At 39.5% G+C, this 18,509-nt stretch overlaps 2 protein-coding genes across 3 annotated transcripts; both read left to right on the top strand.

Moving 5' to 3' along the window:
- Positions 1 to 3,426: 3,426 nt before the first annotated feature.
- On the top strand, positions 3,427 to 8,393 carry si:dkey-12e7.4 (uncharacterized protein LOC558132 homolog). Of its 2 annotated transcripts, none has more exons than XM_053319287.1 (6): positions 3,427 to 3,689; positions 3,913 to 3,964; positions 5,005 to 5,192; positions 6,316 to 6,489; positions 7,110 to 7,220; positions 7,333 to 8,393. In XM_053319287.1, exons 1-6 carry the CDS (start codon positions 3,537 to 3,539, stop codon positions 7,444 to 7,446), a joined length of 792 nt encoding a protein of 263 aa, XP_053175262.1. In that variant the 5' UTR covers positions 3,427 to 3,536; the 3' UTR covers positions 7,447 to 8,393. The 2 variants fall into 2 exon arrangements, with proteins under 2 accessions (XP_053175262.1, XP_053175263.1); XM_053319288.1 differs by having other exon boundaries at positions 3,662 to 3,795.
- Positions 8,394 to 11,937: 3,544 nt separating this feature from the next.
- Positions 11,938 to 16,608, top strand: syt19 (synaptotagmin XIX). Its single transcript, XM_053320041.1, has 8 exons — positions 11,938 to 12,139; positions 12,236 to 12,309; positions 13,108 to 13,227; positions 13,690 to 13,878; positions 14,137 to 14,289; positions 15,195 to 15,314; positions 16,104 to 16,215; positions 16,301 to 16,608. The coding sequence occupies exons 1-8, from the start codon at positions 11,938 to 11,940 to the stop codon at positions 16,606 to 16,608; spliced, it is 1,278 nt and encodes a 425-aa protein (XP_053176016.1).
- Positions 16,609 to 18,509: the final 1,901 nt, after the last annotated feature.

Genomic DNA, 18,509 nt, shown 5'->3' with positions numbered 1-18,509 from the left:
TCTAGCCCAATATGATGAACCCATGTGATAAAGACTGGAAGCAGTCATCTACACAGCACAGGAAAGAAAGAGAGGAGAATATGAATGTAAGAGGATAACGGCCATGATTTATTCATTGATGAAAGGAACCCTGTTTTATTTATGATCTCTTTAAATATAGCTCATGTGAATTAAATAAGTGATTGAAAATGGATGTTCCAACCTAGATTCTTGTGTATCCCGCACACCCGGGCACCACACTCCGCACACAGGCATCTACATGCACATACACACACATACACCACGGCGTAATAATTATTAGCTGTTGCATTGTAACATAAAGGCGATCTTGTACTGTAGCAGGCTTGACTGATTGGGGCTCCACTGGAAGAAAAAACTATTACAGTTGATTGCAGCTCCTCATTATTAAACAGCAGATTTCTAAGAAATTCCTCCCACAGGCAGTCTGAGGGATTCAACTTATTATAAATAGCATGTTGGTCAAACGATGCCTGCACGTCACCAGGAGATTTGTCTCTTCTGGCTCGTTGTTCGCCTCATCACAATAAGCCTAAGTTCTTTACTGAGTTGCCATGACTCACTGAAACTCAGTTACACTTCTTTTTGTTTTAATGGTTGGGTCAAACAAGAAACAACAAGAACTATCTAAAGGAATATGTTTGGTTTGATACCACTCTAATGTCTGTCCATAGCCAGGAGATGATTTGCTAAGCATGAAGTCTAGCCTGTGTCCAAAGGTTAGAAAAATAATCCTCCCATTAGAACCATTAAAGCTCATTACTAAAACTGAAGAGTAAAAATAACTAGTGGTGGTTTTATGTGCTGGCTATCTCTTGGCTCCAGTCTTGCTATGCTAAGCAAATATCTCCTGGCTGTACTTTCATATTTAATGGAGACATGCACGCACGCACGCATACACAAACACACACACACACAAATACATGCATAGATACATAAATATACCAAACTTAATTATCAGTCTTAATGTTATAGTACTGTTATTTCTATTTATTGACTCTTGGTGTGTTAACAATATTCCTGCCAATAAAGCTAATTTGAAGTATAGTGTCAATCAATTCTCTTTCAACTCTCAGCTAGAATTGAATAAGGATTTTCTCCCAAAATCTTGAACTACTCTTTTAAATAACTACTGCTTCCCCTCTGTTAAACCTTCTTTTATAATCATTCTTAATTATTGGCCTTTTTGATGCCAAGGCTTGAAAACTGATTAAAACAATTAAGGCAGACATTTAGTGTTGAGTGACAAAATCTTCTACATAAAGAGACAGTGACCCAGAGTCATATTAGCCCATCCCCTCAAACCAGAGCAATCAAGTTTTCTTTTAGAAACACTGAAGTATGATGATGAATGCCCTTTTCATTGGTCTGCATGATGATTGTCAATGATCTTTATCATGCTTTATCATTTCACAGGGCTCTTGGCTGAGTCCCAATGGCCTGTTAATGTTTATTCCTTACCACCAAGCCAATATATGATAGGTCAGGAAGAACATATGAAAGAGTATCCTTAAGGGATATGGGGAAAGGAAATGGCCTACTATAAGAAGATCAATACATTACTGCCATTTTCAGTTGCAGGCAAAGCTTTCCTGTCTCTGGTTTTGGTTGAATGTTACACAGCCACAGAGTGTATGTAATCTATGGTTGATTAAATTACACATTAAATTGTAATATTTCACTATACTGAGTTCATGTTTCGTGTTGGATTGAATCTGTGCACTTTTGGACATGAGTATTACATTGAGGTTGTTTTGTGGTGTTCTTGAACCAAACTTCCATGGTGTTGTGTAAATGTGATCAGCTGAGGAATTTGTGGGTGTTCCTGATTTATAACTGAGTGAATTTTTCTTGAGTTGTAAAGTATTGATTGTTTTCCTTTTCAGCACTTGGAGATGATGCACTTTGGACTGTTTGTTCATTCCTAGAGTTAATATATCTCACAGGCAGCTGATTTAAGTAATACCAGTGTTGAATGAACTCTGGTAGACATAGGCACCACATTCATTATGTGATTTCGCTGAGTTGGCAAATTGAACGTTTGGCAGAACTGGCAAAATTGAAACACCTCGATCTGTACTGTCCCCCCGTACTGATTACTGGAGAGACCATGCGCCATGAGCTGATTGCTTACTGGAAGACAATACATCACTATTGTGTACGCTCAGGAAGGCCAGTTACCATCCACCAGTTTCAGGAGAGCCACTACCAACCCATCATTTGCACTGTGCGCTATGTGCCAAAGTAATGTGTTTGTAAATGGAGGCACAGGAGCCAAATTCCAAATTAACTGACCCATAGCAGACCAGGGATATCTGCTGTTCCCAAGCACCAGAAGCTTTAAGAAAATCTGCACTCAGGAGGCTGCCAGAGAAACCATCTGTGTGCTGTGACTGCATAAGCTCCCTCAGCTGTGCTGTCACCCTTATCTCTGCACCTCCATCTTAGCTTCAATATTTGAAAACTAACTGAATGCAAAACCCCAAACATAGCTTACCCTCTCTACTTTATTACTTACAAACAGACAAAATGGAATGCGAAAAATGCACAAACATTATATGAAAAAATTACTATATGATTTTACTGTTTAAATAATTTTCTAAATAATTATATAAAAGCAGCTGAAGGTCTAACATGCTGCAGTGCTGCCTATGTCACTGCCATCTTTCTTTTTTTGGGAATAATAACTTGCATTTCTGTTAACATAATAATGATACTCATCATAAAGAGAAACAACTTAATTCAATTGTTATTATTATTATTAAAGATTGAAGTATTTCATAAACCTTTGGGATATTTCCTCTCCCAATATTCTGTGTGGCATTTGTTTGATTTAAATAGGCCTACAACTATTTTTTTCACAGCAATTCCTGATTCAAACCTAGAGCAAAAAGACATTTTGTTATCCATCACTTTTTCAGTAGGTCCTGATAATCATGCTGACCAAAGAGACCAAGAGTGGGCTGCACACTATGATAACCTTTAAGGGTCCAGTACACAATATTTTGTCCCTGTAACTCAATTCTGGATACACTGTGGTGTGTGATGGTTTAAGTTATTTCGACTTTACTGTAAGAAACTGTAGATATAACAACTCTTCTTCCGATTCCCAGCTGTATACAGCCTGCACGGGGGAAGGTATAGTCTGTTGGATTATCTCCATCGTGTAGCGGTTCTGGTTTAGTTTGGTCAGGTGGAGCAATCCTCCCACCTACTGGAGATTTCTTATTCTAGGATGGCGAAGTTATGACCCGCCTTACTCTGTCTATGATTGGATTACCCCGATATTGTTACCCTATCCCTGACCAATCTCACTCCATGTGCCTACGCCTAACCAACCCAATTAATGAAGTCCTAGTCAGTAAGAGGCAGAGTGTGGGCGGGTCATGACTTCACCATCCTAGGAAATCCATTTGGCCTACTAGGGATTTGACGTAGCTCTGCCACAAGAAATATCTGGGAAGAGAATTCACCCACCGGGACGTCCAGTGCAGCTCTAGTTGAGGGTAACATTAATAATGAGTGGAGTCATTAATTTTAAAAACTGCGGCTCGGTGCTGGTAACAGGGGCCAGTCGGGGGCTCGGGCTGCAGATAGTCGACATGCTGGCGACTGGAGGAGCGTCACCCGGCAAGATTATAGCCACGACTAGAAACCCCGCCAGTGCGCAGGTAACCACCAATACCTGAAGACAGTGTCCTGATAAGCTAACCGCCCAGTAGTGCTTTTAACATGGTTGTTATAAGGCCATGATGACGCTGAGTCGACCTTCATATGGTGTGACGGTGTGTTAAATAACGGAATAAAGTTAAACGTTAGCAGCCACCACACCAGGTGGCGCCATTTTCCCTAGCTGTCAGTGAAAAGTGACCAGAGTTGTGCTTTCACCCTCAGACACTTCAGGAGCTGGCCGAGAAACATCCCAACATCCACATAATCACTATGGGTAAGACCCAGAAGAAGAATGGGTAGTGTGTGTTAACCATAACATTATGGATGTATAAAGAGAGAGTACTGTACACACTGGAGATATCAGGTGTTTTGGTTTAACTGGTGACCGTGTTACCTGGTGACTTTATCACATTACAAGATGCGTTGTGAGAGATGAATGAGTCTTTATGAGCGCAATTTAACTTAATTACGTAAATTTAATATTGAACATGGATGTGTATGTATTTAAAGAGGGCTAAACTGCAAATAAAGGCTCTTAGGAGAACACATACGTGAAAGTCACCATTTAACACGGTCACCAGTTAAAGCGTAACACCGGGCGGTATCTATTGTGTCATACATTCAGACCTCCCTGGCATTTTACCGGGTTTACGATAATATGACAAAACAAAACGTAAAAGCTGAGCTGTTGGCGATATTACTCACTGTAGTAGACTATGTGTGTTACAGTAAAACTAAAGAGAGAAAACAACTAACACTAACCTGTTCATTCAGTACCACAGCGGAGAAACATCTCAACAAAAAGCCAGGAACAAAGTCACTGAAGGCCACAAGATGATTGTCAGCTCTAACAATGAAAAATCTGGCGAGTTTCATTCATCACAAACACAGCAGCACGCGAACAACTTTTATTTTGGCAAAAGTTTGTAGAGAAGTTTTCAAGAAATTTAAATGACTTTTTCTGCAGTCGTAACTTGCAGGGGCGCAAACGAGCGGTAATGCGGACAGCGCCACGCTGCCATTGCAACCCACACTGTGGTCTGAGGGGGGATTACATGCTGCCTTCAAGTGCTCCTAGTAAACTCTAGGTTTTCTCGGAGTTTGTATTTTTGACTGCATTGAAAATCATACCTTCAGCAGGATTTCTAAGTAACCTGGTATACCGTAGTGCCGTGATACAGCTCAAGCCTAATTTGAGGTTAAATTGAACACAATTAGATTTATTTATTATTTTCCCCCTGTGATAATGTATATCTTACTTTTTGATTAGTTTTTGTTCTGGTGATGTGCAGTGTTGATGTGTCTCTTTATCAGATGTCGTGAGCCAGGAGAGCATAGAGAAGTGTGCAGAAGAGGTGCACCAGCTGGTACAAGAAGAGGGTCTGAACTGCCTGATCAACAACGCAGGGATCAATGTGGTGGCTGACTTTCATACTGTTACTGCAGAGAAGATGATTGAGAACTTCCACACGAATGCTGTGGCTCCACTGATGATCACCAAGGTATAGCTTCTGCATGAATTGTGTGCCTCTTGATGAACTGGGTGCAGTACATCAACTACTTAGTTTTGTTTAGAAAGTCTCAATTCACCAGACATAGAAATAAAAAAGAAAACAAACCACCCTTTATTTGTATTCAGTCAGCAAGCACAGGACCAGTGAGTTGCTCATTTTCTGAATGCTGAAAACTACAACAAAAAAGATGACCTTGATAAACAGAAGTAACACAATCCCTCTAGCTCAGGGAAAAAACCGCATTTCATAAATATTAATTAAAAGTCTGGTTGAACTTGGCCTCAGAGTACAGGGTGGACTACAGGGGAGCATCGAGCTGGTATAAATTCAGGGACCTGATCAAAAACATGTCAACAGGGCAGAAGCCTGCTGACACAGAGCTCAGTCCAAATGAAGGACAGTCTCTGTGACTATAAGACATACTGCTAACAAAGCTGTTCTGTAATAACATTTCCAAGGTGGGGGGCAGCCTTAGTAAAGAATTACATAAAGCAGAAACTTGCCACTGCACTGCTCTCTATGGGCTGGGACTTTGGAATATGTTGTACTCCACATGAATGAGTACACTGTATGAAAAGGCAAAGACAGTACTAATAAGATGCTGCATCTGCTTGAAGAAAGTCAGTACTGCGAGGGTTGTCTCAAATCAAAAGCACCTTGCAGTATTAAATAGCCACTTCATTAGTACTGGTATGAGTACAGACCATTTCTATCTGTGGTGGAAATGCTGCCACCAGAGGGCAACACTGCTATTCTGCCTCCCTGCATACACTGTGAAATGATTTTACTCTCACTAAGAATACTCTACCTTTTGTCTAGATTGCAAGATATATTGAAGTATTAACATTTAAAGTGTGTTTAGATTGCAGCTCTTCGTTTGTTTACGGTTGTATTTTCTGTACTTGTGTAGTCAGGTCATTAATACTGAGTTTGTGTATTAAAATATCGCATTTAATTAATCAGACACCATCACTAATAATTATCACAAAAATGGTCCACTCATTCTTTGAAAACATGCTGATTGGAGCTGCATCTCTTGAAATCCTCGTGGGTTGATTTCATCCTCCGCTGTAATGTGTTTTTCTTTTGTTTTTTTTTCTGTTCCTGCCAGGCCTTCCTGCCTCTGTTGAAGCAAGCTGCGTCCAGAGGTGGAGCAGGTGACGCTGGAAGCATGGGCATCCAGAGGGCAGCAGTCATTAACATGACCTCTCTGCTGGGCTCTGTGGAGCTCAACTGGGGGGAGAGGGCCAACAACTTCAAATGGTACCCCTACAGGACGTCCAAGGTATCATTATCACATGACGATGGGTGATGAGTCATAGCACTTAATAAAGTAAAGTACAAGACTGTTAAGGCATGTAAGGTAGGTTAACTCTGATAACTTGATGATAATAACTTTATTTGTATAGGACCTTTTATTAAAAAAGCATCTTAAAGTGCTTTACAATTAAATAAATTACATACACAATACATACATCAAAAAAGACATAACATGAAGAAAAAAACATGTACATAGTACATAAGATGGAAATTAAAACCCACTTGATAATATTGCTTAACATAAGATAGAACAAAGTGAAAATACAATACATTTAATGTGTTCTTCATTGGTAGTCATTTGAGAATGAATAGGCAGAAACTCAAAAGGTGTGTACTCAATGTACTGTATAAGTTTGTGCCTAGGTCTCTGAAGCCATAAGCAAACTTTTTCCCAATGGACGTTGGCTATTGATTTTTGTATCTTGGTAAATCAAAGTTAATCATCTCTTTTTAATTAAACATTTCACAACTGGTGAGGTGGCACCATCCAGCCTCCCCCACTGATCACCTGCTGTGGTGTTGGTTTACATTGCACTGGAGTGTGTTGCATGTTGCACGCTAACTTGTTTGTTCTTGCCTTCTCAGAGTGCCCTAAACATGGTGAGTCGCTGTATGGCTACAGACCTGGAGCCTGACGGGATTCTCTGCATGGCCGTACATCCCGGCTGGGTCCGCACTGACATGGGGGGGTCTGCGGTAAGCTTCTACTCCACATAAACTTTCTGTGAATACTCTGAGCTAGTAATAAAAATGTTGCAGAGAATTCATTTGACTAAAACGTGTCCATCTCGTGTCCGTCTCTCTCCAGGCTCCACTGAGTACAGAGGAGAGCATTTCTGCCGTCTTGTCTGTGATTGGTGGACTGACTGAGAAGGATCACGGGTCATTTTTGAACTTTACAGGAGAGCCGATACCTTGGTGACCCTGATCACCACAGTAGAAAGTACGGTGATTATGTGTTCTATTAACTGACCTGAATGACAGTTTAGTGACATATGATTAACTTCAACTATGAAAAGATGAATGCTTCAGTGAGTCAGAGCGCACAGTGTTAAATCAAACTTTACTTCTAAAAGTTTTGCACATTTCAGCTAAATACAAAGTTAATATAGGAGAGCAATCATATGTAATTATTGTGAAGGGATTGCTAGTTTTTCTAAGTAGATGAGTGGGGTTTGGTGTGCTGCTTGTTTTTTTTTAGATGCCAAACTGTACCTACAGTAAACTGCATCTGAGCTGTGTTCAAATGTAAATATAAAAAGTTTATATTTACATTATCTGATAACACATCAAAGTTATTGTACTAGCAAAATAGACAAAACTGAGTAGAGAAAATCATAACAGGAAACACTGTTATTTGCTTGTTGCTGAAGTGTTAAGGAGACAGACACATTTGCCACAAAGAGTATCACCCTAAAACAACAGTATTATAATCTGGTGTTAATCCATACAGATTTTTTCCCCTTCAGGTCCAACATGGTGTATGTGTCCTGAAATACTACAAAGTTACTTTAAATTGCAAACTGTTAGAGTGGATGGTTAGTTACTTGTTAAATTGTCTGATTGCTTTCTTTTACCTGACAGTCAGTAGAGAAGCATATGTACAGTATATCAAGTTTGTGTCTAAGAATGCACAAAAGTGAAGAGACTCATCGGCAGTGAACTCTTCCAACAGTTTAAAGCACAAACTAAGAATATAATATATTACTGTACTAAACTCCACTAGTTTACCATGTTGGCACTAATTTAAACTGCTGTTGCTGCACAATATATCAGCTAAGTTTAAGCACAGTTAATGTAGAAATGTGTTGCATATTTTTGAGCTCATTACTGTTTTTAGCGTTATTGTTATAAAACATAATAAAGCTTTGACTGTCTACAAGTATGTCTTCTGGTAGATGAGCTGCTTTATAACATGATACAAGTATTCTGTCATGTAGTTAGGCGTATGTTTTTCATGTATGGTCACATGATGATGAGTTTTCTACTGATACATAGATCAAGTGATGAAGCCTACTGATTTTTGGGATTCGCTAACTTTTCAGCACCAGCATGAGGTTGACTTTTGTATTTAAGTGAAATATCTCAGCAATATCTCAACATCTATCAGAGGGATTGTCACGAAATTTGTTACAGATATCCGTGTTGCCCAGAGGATGCAATATAATGACTTTGGTGATCCTCTGACTTTTTATCTGGCGCCAAAATCATTATTTAACTTATGCAGTGAAATATCTCAGCATCTACTTGATGGAAAAGTACATTTTCTGCAGTCATGTATAGTACGTAGACAGTGTGTTCTAATTGATGATCCCCCAACTTGTCCTCTAGCACCAGAATGAGGTTTGTGGTTTTGAATGAAATGTCTCAAAAATGATTTTGTACAGCCTCACAGAGCTTTGGGCATGCCTGCGGACCCATGATAATCACTTGGTATGTGAGTAAGTGAACCTAGGAGACAAACAATGTCAAACAAAGAAACCAGGAAGTTTTGTCAAAATGGTTTTCTTCCTCATTCTTGGAATATTAAGGTATTGATTTTATCTTTCAGCAATGTCCTCCTTTTTGTTCAAGGCCCATTTTTACGTACATTTCTTCTTTCCCTAATTGCGTGCCTGTTTTTCAGCGGGCAGGTCTACAAAGTAATTGGTGACAAGCCTGCAAGATAATGATAACAATGAAAAGCATTTGGGACAAAAGTCATGTGAAGTCATGAACCTGTGTCAGCAGTGGCACGTTACAATTGAAGAGAGGTACGAGCGTGTCTTATCATTGGCAGTTAGTGCACCTGTGACTGATTTGAGTACAGTGACATGATAACAGCTCCTCTATAACAAGGCAAAGCTGGCAAAGTGGAACCTGCAACTACGGAAATGAACATATCAAATGTATCAAACCTTCACGCAAAGTGTATTTAATGGCTAACCAAATGAATTTATTATATACATAGTATTGACTCAAAAGTGCAGTAGAAATGTTGTTTAGCAGCTTGTGGCGTCTGCAATGCAATGATCTGACAAAGTATTTAAATCCCCCAGTAGTTATTTGTTGAAGTCTGACCTAAATATTCAGCAAGCAGGCCTGTAGAAGCATCCTTAAGAAGGACAGAGCTGGCGATCAAGCCAATGTTAAGCTTCCAAAAAAGTTATCAAACCAGTTTGCCCAGCATGTTTGCAGGAAGTCATGTGCTGGGTGTGTGCGAGTGTGTATGAAGAGAGATGTGTGTGAGAGAGAGAGAGGGAGGGTGCCTAGAGTGCAAAACAGGACCAACAGTTATATGATAAGGTGCTACTTTGAATCTCTCACAAGTTCTCTTGCTTCCTTGGAAATTGAAGATCTCACAGCATGGATTTACAGCACAGCAGAAGGCGAGCAATCCTCAAGAAAAATATGACATGAGTTTTCATTTGTAAAGGTAAATTTGTCACTATTTTTCTCTCATGTATTGAGATATAGTTCATGATCAAGTAAACACAACAGTAGGGCTGCATTCTAGTGGAAGATGTTTTCATAGAGCAGCAGGAGAAATAATGTCTACAACTATAAATAATAGCTATAACCACTGCACATTCAACTTATGATAAAGTATAATTGTCTTTGAAAACATACAGTTGCCTCCTTAATGGTTTCAACTGTGACATTGTAAACTCCACTTTTCTTAACTTTAGTGCATCACTGTATTATATCTGAATTACCAAAGTGTATCATGCCATCTTTAATATGAATACTAGCTTCACCTTTTTAGAATTGAGAAAGTTCGTCTGGTTTTGCATTACGTGTGAGCAGGGTAAGAGCTATTTTGACTAAACTGTGACTGATAGTAGATAATAATGTTTTAATGACCAGGCCACAACTGCACCGGTTTTCTTTACCTCAAATAATAATCTGAATGCTGAAGTATGTCCAAGAAATTAGCAGCCACATGTTAATCTGTGCAAATTGCATAAACAATACAAAATATCATGTTTGTATATGTCGGGGCTCTTCAGTGGGAATAATAAAATAATAAAATGTAGGCCTATTAAATCTGAAAAGCGGCACCAGCTATATTTTCCGTAAGTTGTGTAGCGAAATATTTTAAAACAATTCAGGGAGGTTGCAAGGCCTGAAAATAGTCTTTGCTAAATTACACTCCCCACCCACCCTTTTTAATTATAAGTGCATGTTACTAATATTAACAATGTCACTATTAGTAACTTGTAGTAACATTATTCAAGTGTCCCAGGAAGGCGTGACTGTACCAGGACCCTAAAACTGAACTAAATTGAACTCAGCCATCATCATTTTATTATTTACACATGACCTTTTTGTGACAGGTCAAGAGGTCTTTGGCTACATTAGTATGCAAGACATATTTAGGACATACTTTGTCACATAGGATCTTAAATGAACATTTTAAAAAAGCTGTGAATGTGTGGCATTATTATGAGAAGACAGTCTATCAAGTCCATTAACCCTTGTGTCGTCCTCCCGGGTCAAATTGACCCCGTCCGTTTGGTTGTTCCTTCTTTCCTCCGTTCCTTCCTTCTCTCTTTCTTTCCTCCCTCCCTCCTTTCCTTCCTTACCTCCTTCTCTTTCTTCCCTCCCTCCTTTCCTTCCTTACCTCCTCTCATTCTTTCCTCCCCCCTTTCCTTCCACCCTCCCTCCTTTCCTTCTTTACCTCCTTCTCTCTTACTTTCCTCCCTCCTTCCTTCTTTCCACCCTCCTTCCCTCCTTTCATTCCTTCTTGCTTCCCTCCTTCTTCCTCCCCTCCCTCCTTTCCTTCCTTCTTTCCTCCCTCCTTCTTCCTCCCTCCTTTCCTTCCTTCTTTCCTCTGTTCCTTCCTTCTGTCTTTCTTTCCTCCCTCCTTCATTCTTTCCTCCCTCCCTCCTTTCCTTCCACCCTCCCTCCTTTCCTTCTTTACCTCCTTTCCTTCCTTACCTCCTCTCCTTCTTTCCTCCCTCCTTTCCTTCCACCCTCCCTCCTTTCCTTCTTTACCTCCTTCTCTCTTACTTTCCTCCCTCCTTCCTTCTTTCCACCCTCCCTCCCTCCTTTCATTCCTTCTTCCTTCCCTCCTTCTTCCTCCCTCCCTCCTTTCCTTCCTTCTTTCCTCCCTCCTTTCCTTCCTTCCTTGACTCAAGGACAACAGGAGGGTTAATTAGTCAGCAAATGATTTAAGATTAACTTACCGTTGGTCTGCCAATCAATCAATAATTTCAATAATTTACCTAAATGTATCACCAAATATTTTGGGAAATTTAGGCCATTTAGAACCAATGTCTGATGCTTCATGTATGTGGTCATAATGTGTTTACTAGAGGGACCATTTCGTTCTATAGTCTATAGTTCTATAATCTGTAGTACAGCCCCCATCAACATGGTCTGAACTCCTGTGTTGCAGCTGTATGTGTAGACCACATGGAGGTAGAGAATCATGATGATACTGGTGGACTTTCCTCCTTCTGTGGAGCGGCTGTTGGCGGCTGGAGACATGAAGATGCCCTTCTCAGACACGGTCAAGTACTGCATCCTGGGCATCTCTGTCACGCTTCTTCTACTGGCGCTGGGCATCTTAGCCTGGCAGGCCTTCAGATGCTGCACACACACACATACCGAATACGCCCAGCAAGATACAGGTGGGTAGGGATCAGATTACATTACCAAACAATACGGAGCATATGGATGATGTTTGGTGTCTGATCATCAAAACTTGTGTCTGATCTTTACTGTAGTGAATAGTGAACTACTGTACTCAGATGGCAAGTCTACAGCAGCTGGAAACTTCTCAGGATCTCCAAGTACTCAGGTAAGAGGATGTGGAGTGTAGATGTGATGAAAAAATACTACTTATTCTCTTGTCACCACATGTTCTTCTGTGGTCATCCTACTGTATCAAGTGTCCCAGAATTTGAAGTAACACCTGCACCGTACCATTTTAGCCTTTCTTAATCTATAGATGTTGGAGGTTCTTTGTGGTTCTATTTGGCATTATGTTGTTTAATGTAATTTTAGTGAAGAAATATATAACAGATGAAAAACGAGAGACCTAATTTGAAGAGTTTGAAGAGTTTAGTCAATTCACTCACATAGCAACACTAGTTTTTACATGTAAAAATATTAACTCAACCTTTTATCTTACTGTCGATTGCTAATTTGACATAGATATCTTTAACATTGGTATTAAATAATCTGTCAGAGGAGGCCGGTTGGTCTTGTGCTCATAGTAAACAGCAGGTTGGGTTAGGTTTTTGTTGGTGTTATGTCCTCGAACACGAGCTATGTTTAACAACCCATATTATTTGGATACTCTCTTGTTTCATTCCTAACAATAACTAATGTGTCAGTGAAAGTGTTTGGTCTCTGACAGCTTTAGTGAACATTTATGATTAAAAGCTTCACAAATTTCTTTTTTTTACAATCCATATTTATTAATTCTGAGATGCACCAAATAAGCAACACTGTCTATGTAAATAACGATCAATGAGCACATTGTTTAAACAAAGGAAAGTTGAGGCTTGTGACAAGACAAATAAAGCTAAGCTGGAGGCTTAATAAAAACACCACTAATAGAAATGCAATGTGTGTGTGTGTGTGCTCTCTCCAGGAGGTGGATGTTGGCATGGAAGTCCGCAGGCTGAGCCGCTGTTTGTCTCTGACTTCGCTTCCCTCCACAATATCCTGCCAGACAGATGGGGACATGTTGGAGCAGGCTAACATTAGAAAGGTGACGAGTAACAATCTTACAGCTCCAATTTGTTTTTTTTTTAGTTTTTTTTATTCTCTTATCTTCATGGTTTATGCACCTCCTATCTTCCTATCCTAACTACTTAGGCCTCCCTATTAAGTTATAGCCTAATCCATCCTCTAGTGCAGTGGTCACCAACCCTGATCCTGGAGAGCTACTGTCCTACATATTTTAGGTATCTCTCCACTCTAACACACCTGATTCTAATAATTAACTCTAGTGACACATACTGTAGGCTACATGTACCGAATTTCACAGCAATCCATCCTAAAGATATTTCATTCCACTGTCTGCACCAAATTTCATGGCAATCCATCAAGTTTTTAGTCAGGACTAAAGTGGTGGACCAACTGGCAAACTAATCTATTAAGATGAATCACTAAAAGAAAATATACATTGTACATTTTCAAGCAATGTCATCCGCATCATGTTCAATTATAGCAGGTCGATGGATCGCTGCGATTCTCTATCTACTATGACCAGCTGCAGTCCCGTCTGGTGGTCACAGTCTTGGAGGTGGAAGGGCTGGTGGAACAAAGTCAGACCCGCAGCCTCCAGCCATTTGTCAAGCTAAGACTCATGAAGGAAGGATCAAACGGAGGAGACCTGGAGGGCTGTACGGATGAGGAGGTAATCGATCTTTAAAGCCCAATCAAATGAGTGACAGACATCATTAAATTAAAGACTCAGCAGCAGCATCTTAAAGGGGGAAAATATATATACTCATGATTAAGACAGTTGACAGTAAGATTTTGCCGAACCTTGTGTGATGTTTGATGATTCTTGATTTTGTCCTGCTTTGGCCCCCTCAGTTTCTCATTTAAAACGTTGCAGTGGTGTCTTTGCACTGTATGAAGGTGTTACGGATTACTGCTGTGATCCTCTTAGGGTGAAGGGACGTCGCCTGTGCTTTGGACAGTGCTGCAGGAGTGGCAGACGCGCATTGTGAAAGGCAGCTGCAACCCTTTGTTCGGGGACCAGTTCAGCTGTGTTCTGAGCGAGGGTGCTCAGGAGCTTCAGCACATCTGCCTCAGGATGGAGGTCCTGCAGCACACAAACACATTTCACACTCTCAGCATCTCTTTAATTATAGTAGGTTACTTTATCAGTAAGGCTAGGGGACGGGCTGAATAGCGGGCCTGATTTTACAACCCAGTCTAACAGTTCTGCGAGTAGTTTACTTGCACTTGGGTGAAATACGATCAACTAGGTGCCAGACAGTTAAGATTTGTTTTGTGCATTTGTCAGTAGGTCTGAATACTGATTAAGCAGATGGCAGTGCAACTGATCTAAGAACCTCAACTAATAATACACTCCCAAGTCTATCATGAATAGAATTGTATGTGGATTACATCTTCATATTGCGACATCAAAGAAACAGTGCTTCTGTCATTCAGCCCTAAATACATTCCAATCAGGAGAGACAAGCCAATGAGAACAGAATGATGTTTATTATATTAATAGAAGTAATAATCATAAAGTACTTTGGCACTTGAACGTTACAAGGGACTTCATCCCAGAGCAGTCGGGAGATAGGTGATGGCGGCGGCTGATGACTTTGGATGAGAATGATAGCCGATGAAGTGATAGGACTGCTGATCCCGTGGAGTTGGGGAGGTGGTGGGGTGCATGTAGCAGTTGCATGTCAGACTAGAGAAGAGAGAGAGACAAATTCAAAAAGACAGCAACCAGATGATAGGCCAATAATGAAAGTATGTCATTGCGTAGACGTGAAACTAAGATTACACCCCTGAGCAGTGAAAACCAGGGATAAAATGAGCATGTGTGAAAGACGAGTATGACAAGACGGAATGAGCAACGCACTACATATGCCTAGATAGTCCATGAGCATGTTGAATACTTTATATTGCAGCCAGAGTCCTGAACAACATGGGTGTTTTTGTGTGGGTTACTCTTTAAATAAACTATCTGTGTGTACATTTCAGGTAAGGGACTTTGATAAATTCTCCAGACCCACAGTGTTGGGAGAGGTGAGGGTTCCTATAGGGCAGCTCAACATCTCCTACCCTCTGGAGCAACAAGAGGATCTGCAGACACCCCAGAAGGTACAGTAGGAAACGATTGCGCACATACTGCAGAAATACTTGTACCTGTGCCATCATTTATACGGACACACACGTGCAATTGTTTTTCTCACTTTTTAGATTGAAATAGAATGAATCAAGGGATGCCATATACATACAAATGTAAATAGCATGTATATCTTTGTAGAAGAAAAATAATACACTGAAATGATTTCAATTCCTTTCAGTTTCCCTAACATTCCCTAACAGTCATTTTTTTAGGCTTAACTACAAAATCTATGGGAAAGGCTCTTAAGGGCGTACCAATATTTTTTCTCAGTTTATCTGTTAATCCTTAGTTCCACCAAAATGTAAATTGCTCAGATATCCTGTTTAGTCTTACCAACAGACAAACTCCCAAATATATTTAGTCGACAATAATATAAATCAGAGAAAAACAGCCAATTCTTACATTGTAGATGCTAAAACCAGAGAAGATTTCTTTTTCTTTTTTTTAAATTGATAAACCAACAAGCAATTGATTATCAAAATTGTTGCAGATGAATAACTGTAGCTCTGACACACTTGATTTCAACACCTAAGCAGAGAAATCTGTTGAATTATACAGAAATGATCTATTTAATGTTTTCTTTATACCTCCAAAATTTGTGTCCCTTTTTGTTTTTTTTCATGTTGTAGTTTTTGTATCCTATGCGTCTGCAACAATGTCAGCATTTAAAGAATAAATTGGTTTAATATTTTCTTACTGTACATATTTTGTATGTAAATGGACATCAATCTCAAGTGTTGATCTTCTCACTGTCATGTCAGGATCTTGTAGGAGAAGCGCTTCTGTCATTGAAGTTTCTTCCCACTTCTCAGAGGCTTGAGGTTGGCCTCCTAAAGGTCAGAACGGTCCTCACTGAGATATGCTCGGGTGCAGGTAAGGAAGAAACACCCACACAGAAAAAAAACGTCCATATTCTTAAAAAATACAGTTCCTAATTTGCCCTCTCTGTGCTGTACAGCTATGTATGCCAGGATCAGTGTGCAGTGCAACCAGTGCAAGTTGAGGTATCAAAAAACCTCTGCAGTGGCCCGACGCATGGTGACTGTCTTCAATGAAGTTCTCATGTTCTCCTTGCCAGAGCTTCCTCTGGAGCAGTGTAAAATTTCAGTTTCTCTGTATGAGACTATAATGACTAGGAAATCAACCAAGCGTCTGATTGGACAGTTGACTGTGGGTAAGGAGAAGAGTTTTGAAGACAAACACTGGAGCCTAATGATGTCCTCAGTCCGTCAGCCAATTGCAAAGTGGCATGGCCTGCTCATTTGAGTTACATCTCATAAAGCCCCTCTCCTGCACTTCCTTGGATGCCCGTACCTATTTCTATTTAACTGAAAGCTGTGGTGCTTGTATATCAGGCTGTTGAGAGATCTGCACTTGCTTAACTACAGGACAAGCATGGACCCATCTCCCTCCTGACTCCATAATGGACCTTTATGTGCTTAGGACAGTGGAGTGAATGCCCAACAGAAACCGTAGATTACTCAGCCTATTTATTCATTCATATTTCTTCCATTACTCATTTTTTTCTCAATCTCATCATATTGAAAGGGCTCTATGGATCTGACCTTTGCAATTATTCTCTTCTCTCTAATGGAGTTTGACTTGGTGCTGCACTTACTGTCCTGCACTCAACTGTGTTGTTCTTTTATGTATTTATAAAATTGTCCATTCTGCATTATTAAATCTATACACTGAAATACTAAATGTTCAGTAAGTTTAACAATTTACTGTAAATGAGAGTATTACCTCATTTCTTATATGTAAGAGAAACCAAACAGTCCATTTAAAATGGTTGTTTAAGTGCAGTGGCCAGGGTTAGGCCCTGAACACATCTGAAAAAGATACTGTAAGTGTTCTCATTGTGAAAAAAAGACACAATTCCATGCTTATATAAAAACTTTATATACGCAGGGTATTTGTTAACTAGTCCTCTTTTTTTTAGGAATGCCCTGTTTAAACTCACCCGGTTAAACGCATTACTCTCCCACATTAACTTTACAAAAGCTCTTTGCTGCCATCTGTTGGTGTAACATTTTACTTTGTGACAGCAGATGCATTTTTTCTGAATTTACCAATAGGATTACACTAATAATGATGATGATTATTGTTGTAAATAACAGTTACTAACTTTAATATAATAATGTGTACTTTATAGATTAACAAATTCATCATTTGTTCTATAAAAGGTGAACATATCAATAAACAATGATAAATACTCATTACAAGGTAGAACCCAAATATTTACTGTTTGAATTGAGCACTTACTATGAGTAAATTTACAATTCTTTTCAGATTTAAAGAATGATAAAACAAAGAATTTAAATTCATTCCCATGTGAATTTAGAAATAAAGAGTTTTTCAGTGATATGAGTTAGTGGTGCAAAATAAAAAGTACTGCACTTAAGTACAGTTTTGAGTTATTTGTACTTTACTTGGGTATTGCCTTTTTATGCTACTTTATACTTCTACTCCACTACATTTCAGCAGGAAATATTTTGCTTTTCTCTCCACTAAAACTGACAGCTATAGTCACTGGTTACTTTTCAAATTAAGATTTTACATTAAAAACAATACTGTACAAAAGTGGTTCCCAACCTTCTTGGCTAAGTTGTGACCCCTTGAGCTGTTTATTTAGGGCCCCTAATATTATAGTAGTATAGATGTATGAGTTATTAACAGTTCCTCCAAAGTGATTTCCCCCTATAAATCAGATTCAGCTGTTCAGAAAGACATCAAATCATTAAGTCCATAAATTGAATATGCCCCCCCCCCCTCCCCCAAGACGCAAGATGTATCTGTCATTTGATGTATTAATTAGTTCCTGTAGATTTTGGAATATAAATATATATTAATCATATTAATCTAATGGTGTAACTAGATAGCTCAAATGTGCCATTTTTCTGCAGAGGCAGCTGTAACATTAAACTCCACCACTGGGGGGAGCACAACCACCATATGTAACCTTTTCCTTGTCGCTGATGAAGCTCCTTTATCCATACTGTAATTTAGATCTCCAATGTTGATACAGCGCGAATACATGATCAAATAATAGTATATTAATGTCTCCTTTAAAATTAACAGAATTATAACGATTATGGCTTACGGTCAAATTCACTGTATTACCCGACCCTATGTTGTATCCACGCAGTCGACGATGTTACACTAGT

This window comes from Scomber japonicus, chromosome 5 (assembly GCF_027409825.1).
Source record: "Scomber japonicus isolate fScoJap1 chromosome 5, fScoJap1.pri, whole genome shotgun sequence".
NCBI classification, from domain to species: domain Eukaryota; kingdom Metazoa; phylum Chordata; class Actinopteri; order Scombriformes; family Scombridae; genus Scomber; species Scomber japonicus.
This window is presented reverse-complemented; position numbering and strand designations above follow the sequence as displayed.

What these genes read in the sequence shown, in the direction of transcription:
- syt19 (XM_053320041.1), top strand. Translation starts at nt 11,938, where the DNA reads ATGATGATACTGGTGGACTTTCCTCCTTCTGTGGAGCGGCTGTTGGCG. An exon ending in AGCAGGCTAACATTAGAAAG is followed by an intron (nt 13,228 to 13,689) that starts GTGACGAGTAAC and finishes GTTCAATTATAG; the next exon opens with CAGGTCGATGGATCGCTGCG. An exon ending in TGAGATATGCTCGGGTGCAG is followed by an intron (nt 16,216 to 16,300) that starts GTAAGGAAGAAA and finishes TGTGCTGTACAG; the next exon opens with CTATGTATGCCAGGATCAGT.
- si:dkey-12e7.4 (XM_053319287.1), top strand. Translation starts at nt 3,537, where the DNA reads ATGAGTGGAGTCATTAATTTTAAAAACTGCGGCTCGGTGCTGGTAACA. An exon ending in GAAACCCCGCCAGTGCGCAG is followed by an intron (nt 3,690 to 3,912) that starts GTAACCACCAAT and finishes TTTCACCCTCAG; the next exon opens with ACACTTCAGGAGCTGGCCGA. An exon ending in ACCCCTACAGGACGTCCAAG is followed by an intron (nt 6,490 to 7,109) that starts GTATCATTATCA and finishes TTGCCTTCTCAG; the next exon opens with AGTGCCCTAAACATGGTGAG.